Source organism: Gasterosteus aculeatus, chromosome 7 (genome assembly GCF_964276395.1).
Source record: "Gasterosteus aculeatus chromosome 7, fGasAcu3.hap1.1, whole genome shotgun sequence".
In the NCBI taxonomy this organism is placed as follows: Eukaryota; Metazoa; Chordata; class Actinopteri; order Perciformes; family Gasterosteidae; genus Gasterosteus; species Gasterosteus aculeatus.
In genome coordinates this window covers 30,563,111-30,580,598 of record NC_135694.1, presented here as the reverse complement: position 1 = coordinate 30,580,598, position 17,488 = coordinate 30,563,111, and the positions used below count along the sequence as shown (strand labels likewise).

Here is a 17,488-nt window from a genome sequence, read left to right as displayed (position 1 = left end):
TATCTCTGGAGCCACGGAGAGATTCCCTGAGGCAGCTAATGCTTCAATATACCAAAAAGCAGGTTTTATCTCTTCCGTTCTTTCACTTCTCTATTTAAATTTCCGTCCCTCTGATTTGTTCATGTTTTTTCCTTCTTTTTCTTTCCCATTTCTTTCATGTTTTTTTTCCCCCATTCATTCTCCTCCATTCTTTCTAATTACCTTCCCCTCTTCCCTCCTTCCTTTTGCTTCCCCACCCGTCATTGACTTCCCCTCTTCCTGCCCCCTCCCTATTTTATCTCCCTTTCTTTCACTTTCATTCCTTTAATTCACTTCCTATCTTTCTCCCCTTCACTTCCTCTTATTTCCCCCCGTGTCCTTATTTCCCGCCATTCCTTAAATGAACTTCCTAACTTTTTCTCTCATTTAATTTACTTATTTTCCCTCCTTCCTTGCATTGGTCCCCCCCTCCTGGTTTTTTTCCACGCGGCTCGGCCTACCTGAGAGTCTTTCGGACCATGTCCTCGTCGGTGATGCCGTAGTAGGTCAGCGTCTCGCTCCAGACGGGGTTCAGTGTGTTGTGCAGGGTCTTGGTTCTTAGTTTATTGGCCTGAAAGACAAACCAAGGTCGTCGGCAATTCCACGGCATTAAACATCTTCGTGGATTTACTCCCCCACCCCCCTTTTCCTCCCGTCCCACGGAGCGCCCACCCCTCAGTGTCAAAGCTCCACAGCTAATTGCTAAGACAATTAGCACCTGGAGGCCTCGACCGGCGATTCTACGTCTTCAATGAGGACTATAAAATAAATAGAAAGCTAAGAGGTACGAGAAGTGGTTTGTTAAATGAAAAATGAAGTGCAGTCCGTTTTACGGCCCGTTTTAAAATGAGCAGACCCGGCTGCTCTGCTAATTTTACCCCTAAACGACGTCTGCATGGAAACAGTGGAATTAGCGAGCTAACGAGAGCGAGCTAACGAGAGCGAGCTAACGAGCCAAACAGATAATGGAGAACGCGCAGCGCCTTTGCGCTCGCGCGCTCTTTGTCACGTTGGTGTTCGCCGGCGCCGTTCCCTCAGAAAGGAGACAAGCGGGCCGGTAAACGCTGACGCATTACGCGCTATCGCCGCCGTGGGCGGGGGGGGGGGGGGCGCTGACTGAAGGCCCTTGACTTTCTTTTGTTTTAAACGAAGTCATCATTTCATCACAGTCACTTAGTTAAAAATGACTTTGAAGTGCTCAGTTCCTTTTTAAATGGCTTCTTCATTGTCTGTTTTTAATTGACTACTTTCTTCCTCCCTAACGATCGGTTGATGATGATGATGAAGCGGTTCCACTTCCTGCCGAGTCTTCATCATCCACCCTGCGGCTCCGTGGGTGAGAAACTTTTCAAAAATAAAGTGCACCAGCGAACAGATACCATATTCTACACAACTGTGCTGTGAGTGTGTGTGAAAGTGACGGGGCTCTGTCGATGAGCCCGACTGCCGATGGTGAGAAACTGTTGGTGTGGCGGGAGGTCTTAGTCCTGATGGACCTCAGCCTCCTGCCAGATGGAAGGGGCACAAACAGTTTTTGTCCGGGGTGGGAGGGGTCGGCCACCATCTTTTTAGCTCGCTTCAGAGACCTGGAAGCGAACACGTCCTGCAGGGACGGCAGATTGCAGCCGATCAGCCTCTCTGCAGAGCGGATGACACGCTGCAGCCTGCCCTTGTCCTTGGCTGTGGCTGCAGCGTACCAGACGGTGATGGAGGAGCAGAGGATGGACTCCATGATGGCGGTGTAGAAGTGGACAATCATCGTCTTTGGCAGGTTGAGTTTCTTCAGCTGCCTCAGGAAGAACAACCTCTGCTGAGCCTTCTTAGTCTTCTTCAACAGCTTTTCTTATAGAAAAAGTAATGCAATTTCAAAACACTCGAATCAAGCAATTAATTAAGTTTGATGAGCTGCAGAATGTGAGACTCCTCTGTGTGTTTCTACCAACTGAGTTGTTACGATTTGAGTGTCTTTTCTTTCGGTACTCGCGGTCCAGTGGAAACACGATTCCATACAGCATCTAATCCCCGTCGGTAATCGACAGTTTAATCTGGAACAATTACGGGCGTTTGGGTGTCGGTGGTCTCAGAGGAGACGAGCTGGTGATCCGGCGTCGCATCAGAGCGTGAAACTTCACTTGTGATTAGAGTGCGAGCAGAACTCATGACCTCCTCACGGGCTCCTAATGAGGCTCTTAGACCGAGCCTAATGATTACCTTGAGAGCAAGCTGTGGGAAATGTCAAAGGGGGGAGGGAGGGTGGGTGAGAGGGGGGGGGGCGGCATCTTGTTTGTACCGACAGGAATACGCAAAAGGATTCGAGACACCAGACAAATCCAGAGAAGCCGCGAGCTCTCGTAGAGTTTATGTTCACTCAGCAGCAAAATAACCTGTGACATTTCAGGACACCCAGAGAGAAAAGAGGAACCACTCATTAGGGGGGGTGCGAGGGTGCGGGGGTGAGAATAATCTCAAGTAACTAAAGTGCCGACGCCGGACTTCTCCCGAAGAGCAGAAAAGAAATGTCGGATTCAGAAAGGTTTAAAAAGTACATTTAAGTCGGCTTATGAACTGCGTGTGGAAAGTTCCTCCACATCCATCACAAGAAGATGTATCCAGGGACGACGAGGTGGAGGGCTGGTAGCTGCCACAGATGGCGAGCGGCGGGGGGGGGCGCAAGACGGACAAAGTGCATCTTAGGCTTTGCGGAAATAAGTGTTTGGTGCCAGCGAGAACTGAATCCTTAAATATTATAAGATATATGCATATATCTTATAATATTTAGAAACACAAAGCGCCTCCGGCTTTTTGTTGAATCCGGTTGTTAATTGATTTTAGTCAGAAGGGGAAACTTGCTTTCAAAGCATCTGTTGGGTTCCATCACCTTGGATACGAGGCCCCTTAAAAGCTTGTTAAAAACATACGTAGCCATTCGTTTCTCAGGCAGTACGGAGTGAATACTGAGCGAACATGTGCGACGTACTACACGTGTGTAGCATGTAGTACATCGGTGTGCTCTCATCACCGCGTTCATTATTAAGAGGTAAATGGGGCGAGTTATTTTTGACAGCGAAGAAAGCGGCGATCGACTGGTCATTGTTACGTTTCATCTACTTTTTTTTGTTTGTGTGCGTGCGGCGTTTTCTCCACGTAAACGTCCTAAAATCATAAAGTCACACGTTCGACAAGCGGGAGCGACTGTGAGGAATCCCGTCAGTCTTCTGGTTGAGATCTCTGGATCAAAGCCAGCGGGTGCGGAGGCCGTTGGCAGACTTCTCTTCTGATTGGGGGAGAGGGGGGTGGGGGGCGGAGCCGTCTAATCGAGGCCGGCAGCCGGCACGCTGTTGATTTGCTTTATGGTCCTCGCCCATGTGTTGTGCGACAATTATTACATTCCCGCCTAATTTCGGTTGTCAGGCCCTTTGTTTTTTTCGATCGCACCCTGAATGTCGCTTCCCTTCTCACTGATTAGTCTATTTTTAAATCTCAAGTTCTGTCTCGACGCGGCACCATTGGGGTCTGGACGAAAAAAAACACGCATTTATCCATGTTGCATGAAATAAACACGCAGCGTTTTTTTGTTTGTGCCGGGCATATGCAGCGCCGACGTCTGACGGGCTCCATCTGCCTGCAGGGAGCCGACAGACGCCAGAACCAGAATAAGCACCCACTCCTCAAACGGCGAGTTCTGGTGTTTTTCCAGAAACAATTGTTGTTACTCCAGTGAGATGAAGGCATTCTGCTGGGTGGGGAGCGTAAACTCTCACGTTGGCGTCGGACACGTGAAAGGTTTGGCTTCTCCGTCCCGTTGTCGTGAAGGTACCTCGGGGGATTCGTTAACTTTGTAACAAAACGCTGTGTCGACTAAAAGGACGAGCTGATCCGATTCGGTCAAAGGTCGCTGCCAATGCTCAAGAATTGAGAGGCTGTCAGAAATTTTAATCGATATTATCGTGATATCGTGCCGTGGTGTCCATCTGCTGGGTTCCGTTCTCTGTATTTCGTCCGGCTCTTCTGATTCTGAAAATGTGCCACCAATGTCTGACGGGATAAAATGACGAAGTGATGATATTTTTTAGACAAAAGCTCTTTGAAACGTAGTCATTCACCGCATATCGGTCCACACACACTTTAAATGTTCCAAAGTCAAAGATGAAGAGGAAACAATCACAAAGTTCGGATGAAAAGAGAAAACTAAGATGCGAGTGAAGCGGTGGGAGAAAGTGAAGAAAGGAAGTCGTGAGTCAGGTAGACGATAATCACACGGCTTCAGCTTTCATTCACACAATTTATATTCAATATGAGGACTTTAATGAAAAGATTAAATCAACCTCGAGGCCTCCCGGCAGACACAAGCAAATTGACGTTTAAGATTAATTTCCATCTTGGGTTGGGAAAGCAGTGGAGGGGCTCTGGCTTTCAATGACGAGCTTTGGTACAACGTGAAGAACATCTCACCTTGCTGGCTCCGGGCAGCAGATGCAACTTGACGTACGGGTCGGAGAGGCCGTTGTGGTCCATCGGCTTCAGCCCCTGTGAAGGACACGAAAGCGCAGAAACAATGAGACAGAAAGAGCAGCAAGAAGCTCACGGAGAAAAGTAACGTCCTCGTCAGCACAGACGAAAGGGCCCGTTCCTCAAAACGCTCATTTAAAGGGTTTCTCAGATGGTTTCTTGGTGGACACGTTGAGTCCTGGTTGGTTTGTGGCTCTTTGTGAGTTTTCGTGGGTGAAGTCTAGCAGGATTTTCCGTGTTTCGTCCAATAAAAACGTCAGGAACTCGAGTTTGGACTTTAGTCCGGTTTCCCTCAACTTCATCTTCACATTTGACCTTTGTCTCTGAGACGATAGTCCCATTAAAACAGTTAAAAAGCAGCACTGTTTAATTTTTTAATTGAATCCTTTTTTAAATCTAGCAGATTGAAGGAGTTTTTCCTTTTCGTTTTTCTTCTTCCTGAGGCAAATGTTTTCATTCGCGGCTTTGAATCCTCTGCACACACACACAATAACGCTGATTCCGTGTTAGTGAGCAGAATACATGACACATAAAACCTCCCGACTTCATCCTCTTACAATGAAAGGATCTAACAAATAATAAACACCCCACATCGCCGAAATGAGCCGCGAGGTCCAATTATCTCAATCCCAGTTCCATTAGTCTAATTGTTCCCAGTCTTTATGGTTCTTTCTTTAATGGATCAGAAAGAAAAAAAACAAAACAAATGTGATGTCCACTCGCCCACAATTATCCGGCTTAATGGAGGAGCTCGGCACTCAGCAGGAAGAACTGGCAGGGGAAGGACACACTCGTCCGATGAGCCGCCACCCCGCCGGCGTCTCCAGCCGACTCTCTCGCCATCCAAACGCCGTGCTTGTTTTATCAGCGCGTAGATGCCGGGGGATGTAGACGGGAGGGAGTGCGCTGACAGAGCGACAGGAAGCACTAACTCGATGAGGGGGAGCTTCCCGTCGCTCTTTAGGACGTCGTTTAGCTTTTGTCACAGACGCAGGAAGCTTCGTGCCACCGGCTTTCCGATGGAACGACGCATGTCCTTCCTTTCTGTCATGTTCTGTTACGGCACAATATGGGTTATCGTTTCAATCTGATTTTTCACCGCCACCCAAATATACATTGACTAATCACACAGTGTCGCCCTCGTACATGCGTCACGACAATGCCCAGGTTTGCCGTGATCTGCATGAATACGTCGGCATCAACCTTCTTAGGAGACCTTATGGTAATAGATTGATTAGAATAATTATTTTACCAAAAGAAGACAAGCGAAGGTTCCCCGTGTGCCTCCAGTGATTGGCTGGAGCCGGTTTGTGGGAAAGGGCCTCGCTGCTCTCAGATCTTAATTGCTGTCAGTGTAAAGTAATTAGCTGAAGCAGACGAGCTTATCAGCGTTCTCATCAAGTCTCTTCTCTTATCTGCAGCGTTTGGATCCTAAAACTGTGAAAGAGGGAGAACAGAAATAGGACTTTGAAAGTTTCTTAGAATAATTGCATTGGTCAGAATGACAAGTATACACTTCACTTGATAAGTTGTCACGCTTCATATTGTACTGTGATTATTGTGTACAGTATAATGCGTCTTACGCAGGAGTCACAGCTTGTTCATTAATTTACTCTTATTTAAAGATGGAATCATTGCATCATTATGGGGTTTAAATTAGAGCTGTCCAGATTAATGCATTAATCTATGCGATTAATGTGGCCTAGATTAATGCAACAAAATATTTTAACGTAGTTAACGTTCGCTTACTTCCGGTTTATCTCAAGGAAACCGGAAGTTGATTGCGGGAACAAAACGGCCGCAAGCTGCAGTCAGTTACATCAAAATTGGAGAGAGCTTTTTGCATTGAAAGTAAAACAAACAGTGGTGCGACACACAGCAGAGAACCGTGCAGAGGAATTACTCCGCGTGTCAAACAGAAGGGGGGTGAGTAGCAAACAAACCCCTTAAAGCAACGCTATGTTAAGCTAACGTTAGCTGCTACGCTAAGCAGGCTGCTACTTCCATCTCAACATCTAACGTTACCCTGCGCGGCACACAGGCTGCAGAGGACCAACATGGTGTCCCTTAAAGGCTGTGGTTTGAAAACGTTCTGGCTAAATGTGGGGAGATTGTTGACGTCAAATGATGGAGAGTTGAGAGCAAAGTGCACGAGGACAACGGGGAGAGTCGCTAGTTCAACATGTTCCACCAGGTGGAATTCTGCCCCCGAGATGATCAAATGTGTGTAGTTTTGTGTTTACAATAACATTAACAATTAAACAACAATGTCTGAAATACACGCTTTCTAAACTAATTACTCATTAATTTTAAGATTAAGTCTTTAGAAGAAAAACAAACATTCATTATAAACAACATTGTAACAACAACAACAACTACATTCATTAATCGCCATTAATCGAGATTAATGAATTTAAAAATGTGCGATTAATTAGTTAATTAATCTATTGACAGCCCTAGTTTAAATGTAATAAACTGTTTCTCTCGATTTATCACACCAGAGATTTTGTATATTTGTACCTTTGCAATGGATATGTGAATAAATGTGTCATGCAAATTGTAAACACAACACATCAGTTACTGGAAGTTCCCCCTTCAGCGTTTCCGCCTTAGAGAAATAATGATGTGAAAACAGCTAGGAGGAAATCTGTTGTCTGATGCGACGCGCCAACATTCACTTTGAGCCTCAATTTGGGCGCTCGCCGTGACCCTTCCTCCCCAATCTTCTCTCTTATTTCCTCCTCGCTCCGACCGCATGCGGCTCTACATGACGTGTTTGATCTGAAATATCAAACACGTCATGAATTCTCACTCCCTGCTGTTTCCCTTCGTGATGTTCCTCCACGTCGGACACGGACACCTGAGCTGTGCTTCTGGGGGGGGGGGGGGGGAGGCCCGCGTTGAATACTCGCTTGATCATAATTACCAAGGTTTGAAGGAAAATGGCCGGTGTGAATGAGGCAGATGTGCGACATGCATCAGCCTGTACACACACACCTCCCATCTCACACTTCTTTTTATAGGAAGTCCAGCTCCCTTTTGTTTGGGAAATGATGAGCTTCTTTGTGGGGGGGGGGGAGGGGGCTCCAGCTCGGAGTAGATCTGAAAACATTGCGATGGAGCGACTGTTCTCTCGGGTGCTGCAGGAAGAGAACGTTCAGCTTCATTTTGAATACGACACTCTAGCTTTGTTAAGTTGAGGTTCAAGGTTTTTAGTCCAGGGCGGGCTTGAACGAGGTCATGTGATCAGACGGGTGGTTGGGTGTTGCTGAGAATGAACCAATAACTCCATGATGGGCCAGTGTGCTGCAGAACGTACGCGAGTATTAATAAAACCGGTTGAGGCGTTTCAGCAGTTTCATATATTTGCACTGCGACTGTATTTCATAGCATTCTCTTTATCATCACTGAGTCCCACACAGGTGCTCGTTTCCCACAGCCGGGGGCATACGTCTTCATTACCATATCTGACTGGCCCGTTAACAGGGGGCCGGGGGGGGGCATCAATCACCGGGGCCAGCAGAGGACAGGAGGGATGAGACAGGGGCATTGATCTCACCCAGAGGGAGCTGACACACAGTCGTGTTAAAGAAGGGGTTAAGGCCTCGCGGGCCAGCTGGGATTAGAGAGGGGGGGGGGGGGGTCAAGGCGGCTCGATGGAAGGAGGCCGCTACGCAGGGCCGGCAGATGGGTCCCGCTCGTCACCAATGAACGTCAGCGCCGGTGATCAAGAGGCTCCGGTGGGAGTGTGGGGGGGGGGGGGGGTTCACGCTGGGAATCGTTAGTCTCAATGTCGGCATCGTTATCGATAACGTGTCACTGGTTGTGTTCAAACTATGAATTACCACGACTAATTAAAAATAACTACTAGAACAGCACGACTCATGCCATGGCAACGCTTCTTGTATGAGTGTGTGTGTGTGGGGGGGACGACTTCCCTTGTTAATGAATCAGTAAATTGGTCGACCTTTCGGTGCGGGGTAATCAATCACTGCATCGCTTCCTCCTCACTATTTGTTATTTGCTGATAAACGAGTCGACCTCGTCTCAGCGAGTAATTATTTACAGCGTGCAGTCATTTACAGCCAGAAGAGACGGAACACCACGGGGGGGTGGGGGGGACGTGAGGGGGGGGGGGGGGGGGGGGTGGGGTCTACCGGGGTTCACTGGGTATCGAACAGGGGTGTTGCTGGTTGGGATTCGAGCTTATCGACTTAGCGACTTACCTTCTTGTATCTGGGGATAGGAAGCTGTTTGAGGCGGCGATGCATGCAGGAGAGCAAAGGTGGAGGAGAAGAAGAAAGATAACATTGATCGTGTGAAATTAAAGTCGGAGATATCAAACAGACATGCAGGGACGAGAAGACGACGCAGAGTGGAAGCCGTCGGTGCAGCTGCTTGGTTTGCCGTGGATGAAGTCTATAAAGTCTAGAATATTCCGTTGCTTGCTCACCTGTTTGTTTCCAGCTTTAAGGGAATCGTGGTTTGGGACAACAAATGTCAGCAGGCTACAAAAGCTACAAAACAACGTTTGATTTGCTGACTTAACGGAGGAGCAGGTTCACTTCCACCCAATTCCCTTTTAAATTACAACAAGTTCGGAAGAAGTTCAGCTGACGACGCACAAACTCAACACTCGACTGTTTGGACAAAAGGCCGACAAAAGACAGCTTTGGTCCGCGACTCGACAGCAGCAGTGTCAGCGGTTAGATAAGATACGATATGAATCACAATGGATTTCCGCCGTTGCCATGACGTTGGACTTTTCATCAATATTTAGTGACAAGTTGAACAATGGCAATAACGTATTTCTCCGGCGCTGCTTTTTTTACTGGGATTAAAAATGAAGACAAGTTGTTATTCGAAAATAAAAACCAGCGAGACGAAAAACAGACACAGATAACGAATACAAAAGAGAGCCTGTGTGTGTGTGTGTGTGTGTGTGTGTCTGTGTCTGCTCCCACACACTCATGTGTGGGTGTGCCGGCAATGAGAGGCCAGTCGGCTGCAGAAGGAAGAGAAGGAGAGACGCCAGCGGAGTGTTGAGGTCGGTTGCAGTGGAGGCGGCGCTGAGTAAACAGGTCTGGGATCTGCAATTGAATAGTGAGACGCCGTCTGATTCAATGATCAGGGGGCGAGGGTGGCGAGGGGTGGGGGGGGTGGGCGGCGTCGCAAACAAGCAGCCTCGTCCTTTGGACCCGGGCCAGCGATCCTCCATCATCCTCACTGCCGGATTCCCCTCATTCTCTACTTTCTCAGAGTGAGAAAGAAAGGAGGAGAAGGATCCATCTTTAAACTTGTAACCTTCTGTTAGCCGCCGCGTTTCTGCAGAATCCACGTCAGCATCTCAACGCGGGGAGACATGAAACAGACCTCAGATCAGCTGTGGCCTGCCAGAACACACACACACACACACACACACCTGTCAGCGGTTGACCGCTGCTGCTTATTGTGTGAGAAGCTGGAGGAATATGTAGCTCGTTGGACTGGAGCTGCTGCAGCCTTTTAATTTCTTGATCTATTTGAAGACAGAGAGAAGTGCGTTCGGACACGTTACTTCACTAAAGAAAGACGGCTGTAATACGAAACCTTTCCCACCCCCACAGCTGAGTCTTTGTTTCAGTTGGTATGTTTCTGTTTAAATGACATCTTACCTGTGAGAGCATCAGCTGTTATTATTATTATTATTATTATCATACCGTATCTGCCCTTTGTCCAATGAGTATATATATTATCTTGTGGATACATTATATATACGATTCCTGCCCAGACTTATGTAATATATGTAGCGAGACCTTGAAGGGATTTAATAAAAGATATAATGTGTATTTTAAGACTAAGAGGAAATATTATTGGGGTTTCCTTTGCGTTGTAAAGGAAGCCGACGGGAACTCGGCCCGCCGATGTTGCCGTAGCAACAGAATGGCCATGAAAACGTCCGTGTCGACATGCAGGACTCCAATATCTCCCTGTTAGAAACTCGCTGTTTCTCTTACTTGGGGGGGGGGGACTGAGCTCAGGTAGCTGCAGAACCAGCCAGCTTGTGGTGGGTTGGAGCCCTGAGGAGCCCCGAGGAGCCCCGCGTCCTTCCGGGTCTGCAAAAGGCTCTAAAGCAAACTCAACTCACTTGCACCATTTTTATACTATATTGAGGCATTTTTTAAAATTTGTGTGGATCTTTGCATCCGTTAACGCCGCTTCGGTTAAATTAGACGACGCATCTTTCCACGACGACAAAATGTTCTAATGAATAAGTTTGAAAAGGTTGTGATGTCGGCTGCTCTCGTATTCATACATGATCCATAGCGACAGCTCTCCTGTGGCTCAGCGTCACCGAGTAAAGCACCTTGATCTTCAAGGCCCCGGATTAATTACAGCATTTGGTTATCTCGGCCTTTCCACCCAATTAGTTATTGACCGCTGATCTTGAGCGGTGCCCCTCTCGCTCTCTGAGCTGTGAAGAGGTGAAGAGGTTCGAGCGCTGTGTCTACGCACAGAAACCTCGCCCGTTAGTCATCGGCGCGCCTCGGACCCCTCGGCGTGCCCTTTGACTGCGTCGGATGAGACTCGGAGAAAAGGAAGCGTTGTCGGTGACGTTGAGCATAATCTCTGAGTCAATCTGTACCATTCAACACGGCCTCACAGGGAGAAGCTGCTCCGTGGAGGATGAAACCCCCCCCAAAGGGCTGAGCTCCTTTTATCTGCGTTCGATCCCACACAATCCCGACCGGTCGCTCTGAGCAACGTCCGTCGCTCCCAACGACCACGCGCGCTCCTGCTCCCGTTTTAACTCAATTAAAGCCTATTTCGAGGGGCTAAATTGACTTATTTCCATCATGTGATCCATCGTGATGGATGCGGCCTGCTTCACTTCCTGCGCCCCCTCCCGCCCCCCCGCGAGGAGGGGAAGTTATCGACGGAGTGACGCCAGCCAGGTGAAGAGTTAAAGCTTTGCTACACGTCCCGCCCCGAAAGGTCCGGGTCCAACAGAACCATCAGCGTCTTAACAAAGGATTGTGGACCCAAGAGACGATTTCCGAAGACAAAGCGTTCACCGCAAACCGTTAATCGGGGTGAAGCCAATGTGTGCCGCACAACGCAAGCAGCAAAGAGGTGAAATGTTTGAAATGTGGGGCGGGGTTAAAGAGAAGAAGAAGACACTTGTGTCCCTGCAGCAGTTAACAGGTCGAGGTGAAGGATTTGATTAAACGTCACCAAGAGTCTGCGGGCTGTTTGTCCTCATTACGCCGCTCTGAGACGCGTCTCCATTTCCACCTAAAAAAAGTCTTTCTGCAAAGTGGATTAACCGGTTTGGTAAGAAACTGTACTGCCGCCACCTTTTAAATTGCTCCACGACACCCGTAGAAGAAACGCTTAATCCACGAGAGCGTCATTGAGATGCTGGAGGACGCATCAGCGCAAGCGTTGTTTGGAGGAAGGAGGCGCGTCACGTTGCCTTTGTTGTCACGCTTTGCACCGACGACAACCGAAGCAGAATCGTGTTACAGTACAAAGCAAGGAAAAATGCTCACTGTGTGTTGTGATGTCTTCTTTATCTTCTTTATTGTGATTGACTACGAAGAGGGACGTGTATATCCGATCGCTAACCCGAGCAGGATTATCAGAATCTCTCTCTCTTTCTTCCACGAGCTCCAATCAGAGGAACGATTAACTGAGGTTCTCTCAATCACGGTTATTATTGAAGCCACTGCGGCAACAGAAAATAATAATTATTCTTTTCCTTTCTGGCTGGCTGGGCAGCAGAGCAGTATAGAAAACAACCGTCATAAATCAAGATGGCACGATGCCCACCTCTGCCGCCCAGCGCGCCTGCCAAGACCGCCTCCTCCGATGCCACTTTTCCGACAGGAAGCGTCATGGCTGCTGGGGGGAAACGCCACTTCATCATAACGAACGCAGGCGAGGGACTCGGACTCCACAAATATTAAAAAGTTAGATGTGGTTTGTAAATGCAGTGCACCCCCCCCCCCCCAATATGCTAGATGTTTGGATTGTGTGTTTACTGAATAATTCATCAATGCTAATGTGGTTTTCCATTAGCCGGAGGAAGCCTGCAAGCAGCATTGATTCTGATGCGGTGGCCCCTGATACGCAGCCAGGCCCCTTCTGCCGCTCGCAGTGATTCAATGTAAAGTGTGAAAGTTTCTCTTTGGATTTCATTTATTTTTAATAACTGTATTGACAGTTGAACTTTAACCGAACACATATTGAATATATGCATCCCGTGATTTAGCTTTCCGCTTCGGTTTGCGACGCGTGCAATAAAAGAAAAGAATTAATATGAATATATTTCGTGCTCTGAGCCATTAAGTCTGGAGGTAAAGCTCTCTGCAGTGCAGCGATGTCACCATTAAGTTCTGCATGCACCACAACTGGGGACCTTTTCCCACCTGCTGGCTCTTCAGCATCTTAATTACAGCTCTGTTGCATAAAAGCTCTGGAGACCTGGACCTCCTGCTGCCCTCCCCGGCCTTCTTTTGTCGAGGAATCCAGCGAGATTCCAAAATCTAAACATGCATCATCCCTCCGGCGTCTCACGGCTAAAACAACACCAACGCGCTCACATTGTGTTATAAAAAACACACTTCCGTTGTGAACGCTACAATGACCTTTGTTAACATTATCGTGTTGAGTTGAGCTTCCGTCGACGTCGGCTTCGTGCCGTCCGGCTCCGAATCCTAAACATCTCTCTGCACTTTCGTTGTGGAGAGAGCGAGACAAGGGGGATGTGATTGGAGTTAATTATTGAGTGAGAAGAACAGTGTTGCTGATCAAAAGAGAGAGCTGAGGGAATTGATTGTGGACTGATCACTGGATGCCGTCGGGCTCACGGAAACGATTGAAAGAAATTCCGCTCTGCATTCATGAGAAAAAAGGGAAAACGTGTAGGTTGTAAAGTGCAGCACGAGCAGGTTTACACCTCAAACACGAACAGATGGTCTTCTCACGGCGTGAAGAAATATATTATTATTAAAAATAGAGGAAAATTGAACCTAAAGGTCCACTCTGATAATGATAATGTGCTGTTTTTATTAAAGAGTCGAGGTTGACTGTCCAATATTCCTTTTTGCTCGCTTTTGGTCTCCACCAATTGGTTATTTTATCGCTGATGTCCTTACAAACTCCTACGTGCTTTGCAAAATTGGCAGTGTTCTCCCCGCTGTATATATAATCTATACAGTGTATTATACATACTAAGCACTGTGCTTTAGAAAACAATGAACGCTTCCTGCCGCAGTGATGTATTTAAACATCCTGACAGTGGGACGTGTGAAGACTCCATTCCTCTCCGGAGAGCAGGCCGCTGTGCTCATGTCTGGCAGTTGTTGAATTAAAACGTATTGAAATGTCGATCCGCCTCGTTACGATTCGATCCGACGGGGGAAAACTTGCGAGAAAGCATCTAAAGCACATCCAAGGCCAGATGTGTGATGTCGGTGACGTGACCCCGGGGAACTCACCTTGGCTTTGTTGATGGTGCAGTTCAGTGCGTTGTTCTCCTGGTCGTACTGCAAACTGAATTCCAAGGTCCCCAACGTGGCTGCGGAGACGGATCGGAAGAAGAGGGAGGAAAGGAAATTAGTGACACGACAACCGGCTGGTTGTGGAGAGGAGGACCCCGAGCGGCTCCCCTTTCATCCTCCCCGGCGGGGTAATAATGGGAGTGCGTGTCTCGTTTTCAGCTCCAAAGTTCCCGTTTCATTTCACATGTTGCAGGTTCTTACAGATCGTGGATATCTCATTACGTCCCCTCTGTGAATCAGAAAACACTCTGTGCTCCCTTTTAGAAATGTGTACCGAAATGTCTATTTTGGATGTGTTTATATTTGCACCAGTGCAACAGATGATGGAGGCAAAAGAGCCTAAAATCTCTTTAGAAAAAGTCAGTGCATGAAACATGTGTCTTTTAACATTTGATGCAAAAACCCCTCCCCTCTCCAGCCGTTGCCGTGGAGATTACAGTCAGTGGGGGGGTGACCCCTGACCAATGTGCTGACCTCCTGTACTCGCCCCCCCGGCTCGTGTCTACAGTACCAAAGACGAGACGCAGAGCAACACGAGATGAAGAGAAACGCGGCAGAGTGATAAAAACGAGGCGCTCGTGGGCTCCGAGTGGGCGGCTCGGCTGTAAATTGGTAGAACGAACGGACGTGATTCAATTGTTACACTTCAAATGGGCCGGAGGCTGTTTACCGACGAACAGCTCAATTAGTTTAAAACGCTTTTTATCATTTATGAAAGTTAGCACGAAGATAAAGGCTTAATGAAGACTACGAGCTTTGCGGTAACGTTGCTGTCAGGCTTCTTTTTTCCTTGATGAGAAATCAAAACTCTGGGATCGGAGGTGGAATTATCTCCATAGCAACCTTCCTCCCGCTTGAGGTGTGCGACGGCGAGTCGGTTGAGCCCCGGGCGGGAAGTGCGACCCCTTCACCCCCCCCGCTTGATCTAATTAACCATCCTTTCTTCAAACCCAGAGGCTTCCTGCCTCCGTTGGAGTGGCGAACCGAGACGATTCATGGCGTGACCTCATCCTTTGTCCTTCCCCGAATGGGTCGGTCGCTTCCCGGCTCGATGAAACGTTTCAAGAGCTACGATATTGCAGAGAGGCCGCGCGGGGGCCGAATATCACCCACTCGTTGCATCGTTCACACCTTGATATTTGCACCAGCGATGAAAACACCCGTTGCTTTTATGGATTTGTAAATGCACTTATGGAAACTGTCGTTAGCACCTCCTCCGTGCTTTAACTCCCCTGAAGAACGTCCACGTGGAATCGGCTTCAAATGCGGCGGAGGAGCAATGAAATGTGGGAGGAGCCAGTGGCTGTTTTTTTTTTATAAGCACATAAATCTTTATCATCATATGAAGTTGTATCGTATCATAGCTGACTTAAAACAGACAACTCTAACTCAAGTATTTCACAGACTCAGGGCTCTTCAGATCTGGAAGTTGCCGTCTGGCACAAAAAACACCTGTTGTTTTGGTGCATTTAGGTATTTGTAGATATCGTATATATAAGGACAAAGCTCCTTGTGACTACATCAGCTGGGAGGAACACGTCGGTTATGGAACTTAACCTCATCCCTACTCGACATATTGTGCCGGCACATTTTAAAGTAAACAAATAGTGATGAGGAAAGTGTTTGTCCCGCCATTCATCCGTTCGAGCGTGTGTGTTTCTCTGTCTCCGCGGCAACTGTGGGATTCTATCACGCAGTTGTTGACGGAGGAGCTGCTCGTATGTGTTTTACGCTGCAGATGCTTGATCCATCTGCATATGCCGGCGAGCTCTGACCCGGGGGAATGTGACAGAGCGGACTCATCGTGTTTCTCTCTGCTGTGCATCCCAATTCCTGTGACTTTCAGAAAAAAACCCGATGGGTTTAACTCAATTTGCGAGGCAACAGCATTAAACCAAGAATCACCAAAAGATTGTTTCTTTCAAAGAAAGTAACAAATGAAGGGAATCGTTTTTATAGCCAGGCCTTTCTTTAGACGCGGCTCTGAAACAAAGCGAAGGTCTCCCTCTGTGGCTCATGCTCCTCGCGTGGCAGCAGCGTGCAGCGAGGTGCCCGTAAACCCCTTGAATTCATACGTCGAAATGCTGGGAAAAACACACAGGGCGACGCTCCGGTGAGACTGCTGTTATTAAAAGTGGGAGATAAATGAGGAGATGTGGTCGTTTCCCGGGCAACGCGGGACGACAAGCGGCGAGAGGAGGTGTTAGAATGTCGACAGCGCCGCCGCTTGCCGAACGTCATGCGCGGTGCGCAGCCATTTCTGGTTGAATCAGTTAGGAGCAGTGGAGTGAAATTTATCATTTCAGGCCCGTTGTCCTAAAGAGCGCCCTGACCGCTGTGCAGCAACAGCGTAAAGGGAGCTGACGGAGGAGACACCGCTGCCGGGGACGGGGGCTGTCTTCTCCGAGGGACGGCCCGGGGTTAGGAGGACCTTCACGCCGGCTGCAGAGGCCTTTCCGGCCCCGGGGACCCGAACTCCACACGCGCACCCCCCGAAGATCCCCGAAACGCGCCTCTGCACTTCACATCTGTTGGTCTTCTGTCCGACCTTTGAGTGTTTAGAAATAATCGGCGTGGCCGGTGAACAGTTGATGCTTTCTGGACTCGCTCAGGTGTAATCAGGATGCCGTTAAATGAGCTGAAAGTCGGTGTTCAAGTGTTCGTGCGCGAGTGTTTAGGGCTCCTGATCTCAGCTCTTTTTTACGGCGAAGTGGGTTCGTCGAGGGTAATTGTGTGAAACCTGATGGAAACTCTCCCACATCTTCCTCCTACACAGGAAGCCGTTCCATTTCAGACAGTTCATGACTAAGATTCTCAAATCACTGGTATGCTTTCAGATCAGAGTTCATGTTCACTCGCGTGTCCAAAGAGATCCAAAGCGCCTTTCAGGTAAACTTAGTTAACAAAGTATTCCAAATATATTAAAACGCTGTGATTTGTTTCCAGATTGTTTCATATCATGTGAACATGTTCGGGTGAGAATCATTCTCATTCACGTGAACTAATGAATCCTGAAGTTTAATAAGACTAATAAACCAAAGAAGTATCCGCTGAGTTGGGGGGGTCTCATCTGTGAATGGGAGCAGAGGTCATCCGCCTGTTGATTACTACGGCGCCGCTGGAGCGTGACACGTTCCCCTCGCCCCCCCCCTCCAGGTCCCCTGCTTTAGAACCGCGTCCGCGGAAGGTTCCGCGCGTTGCCGCAATCTGGACGCAGTGGCGCGCGGCGCCGTGCCGGTGGGCCGCCGGTGACAATAACAGATGAAGGGTGAAGGACTTGTTTAAGCTCAGCACAGTGATGCTGAAGTCTCAGTGGGGGGGCGAGGGACGCGTCAAAGATGCAGAGCTCGTTATGTTCAGGCATCAGTACGGGAACGCGCACATTTAGCATCAGACGTCCATCTTCCAGTCGGACG

At 48.3% G+C, this 17,488-nt stretch overlaps 1 protein-coding gene across 1 annotated transcript in view; it reads right to left on the bottom strand.

Moving 5' to 3' along the window:
- doc2b (double C2-like domains, beta) overlaps window positions 1-17,488 on the bottom strand; it is a 51,795-nt gene that overhangs the window by 13,068 nt on the left and 21,239 nt on the right. Inside the window, 3 exon segments of the mRNA XM_078106957.1 lie at window positions 480-589; window positions 4,471-4,545; window positions 14,010-14,089. Of these exon segments, the coding sequence (XP_077963083.1) occupies window positions 480-589; window positions 4,471-4,545; window positions 14,010-14,089 (265 nt within the window).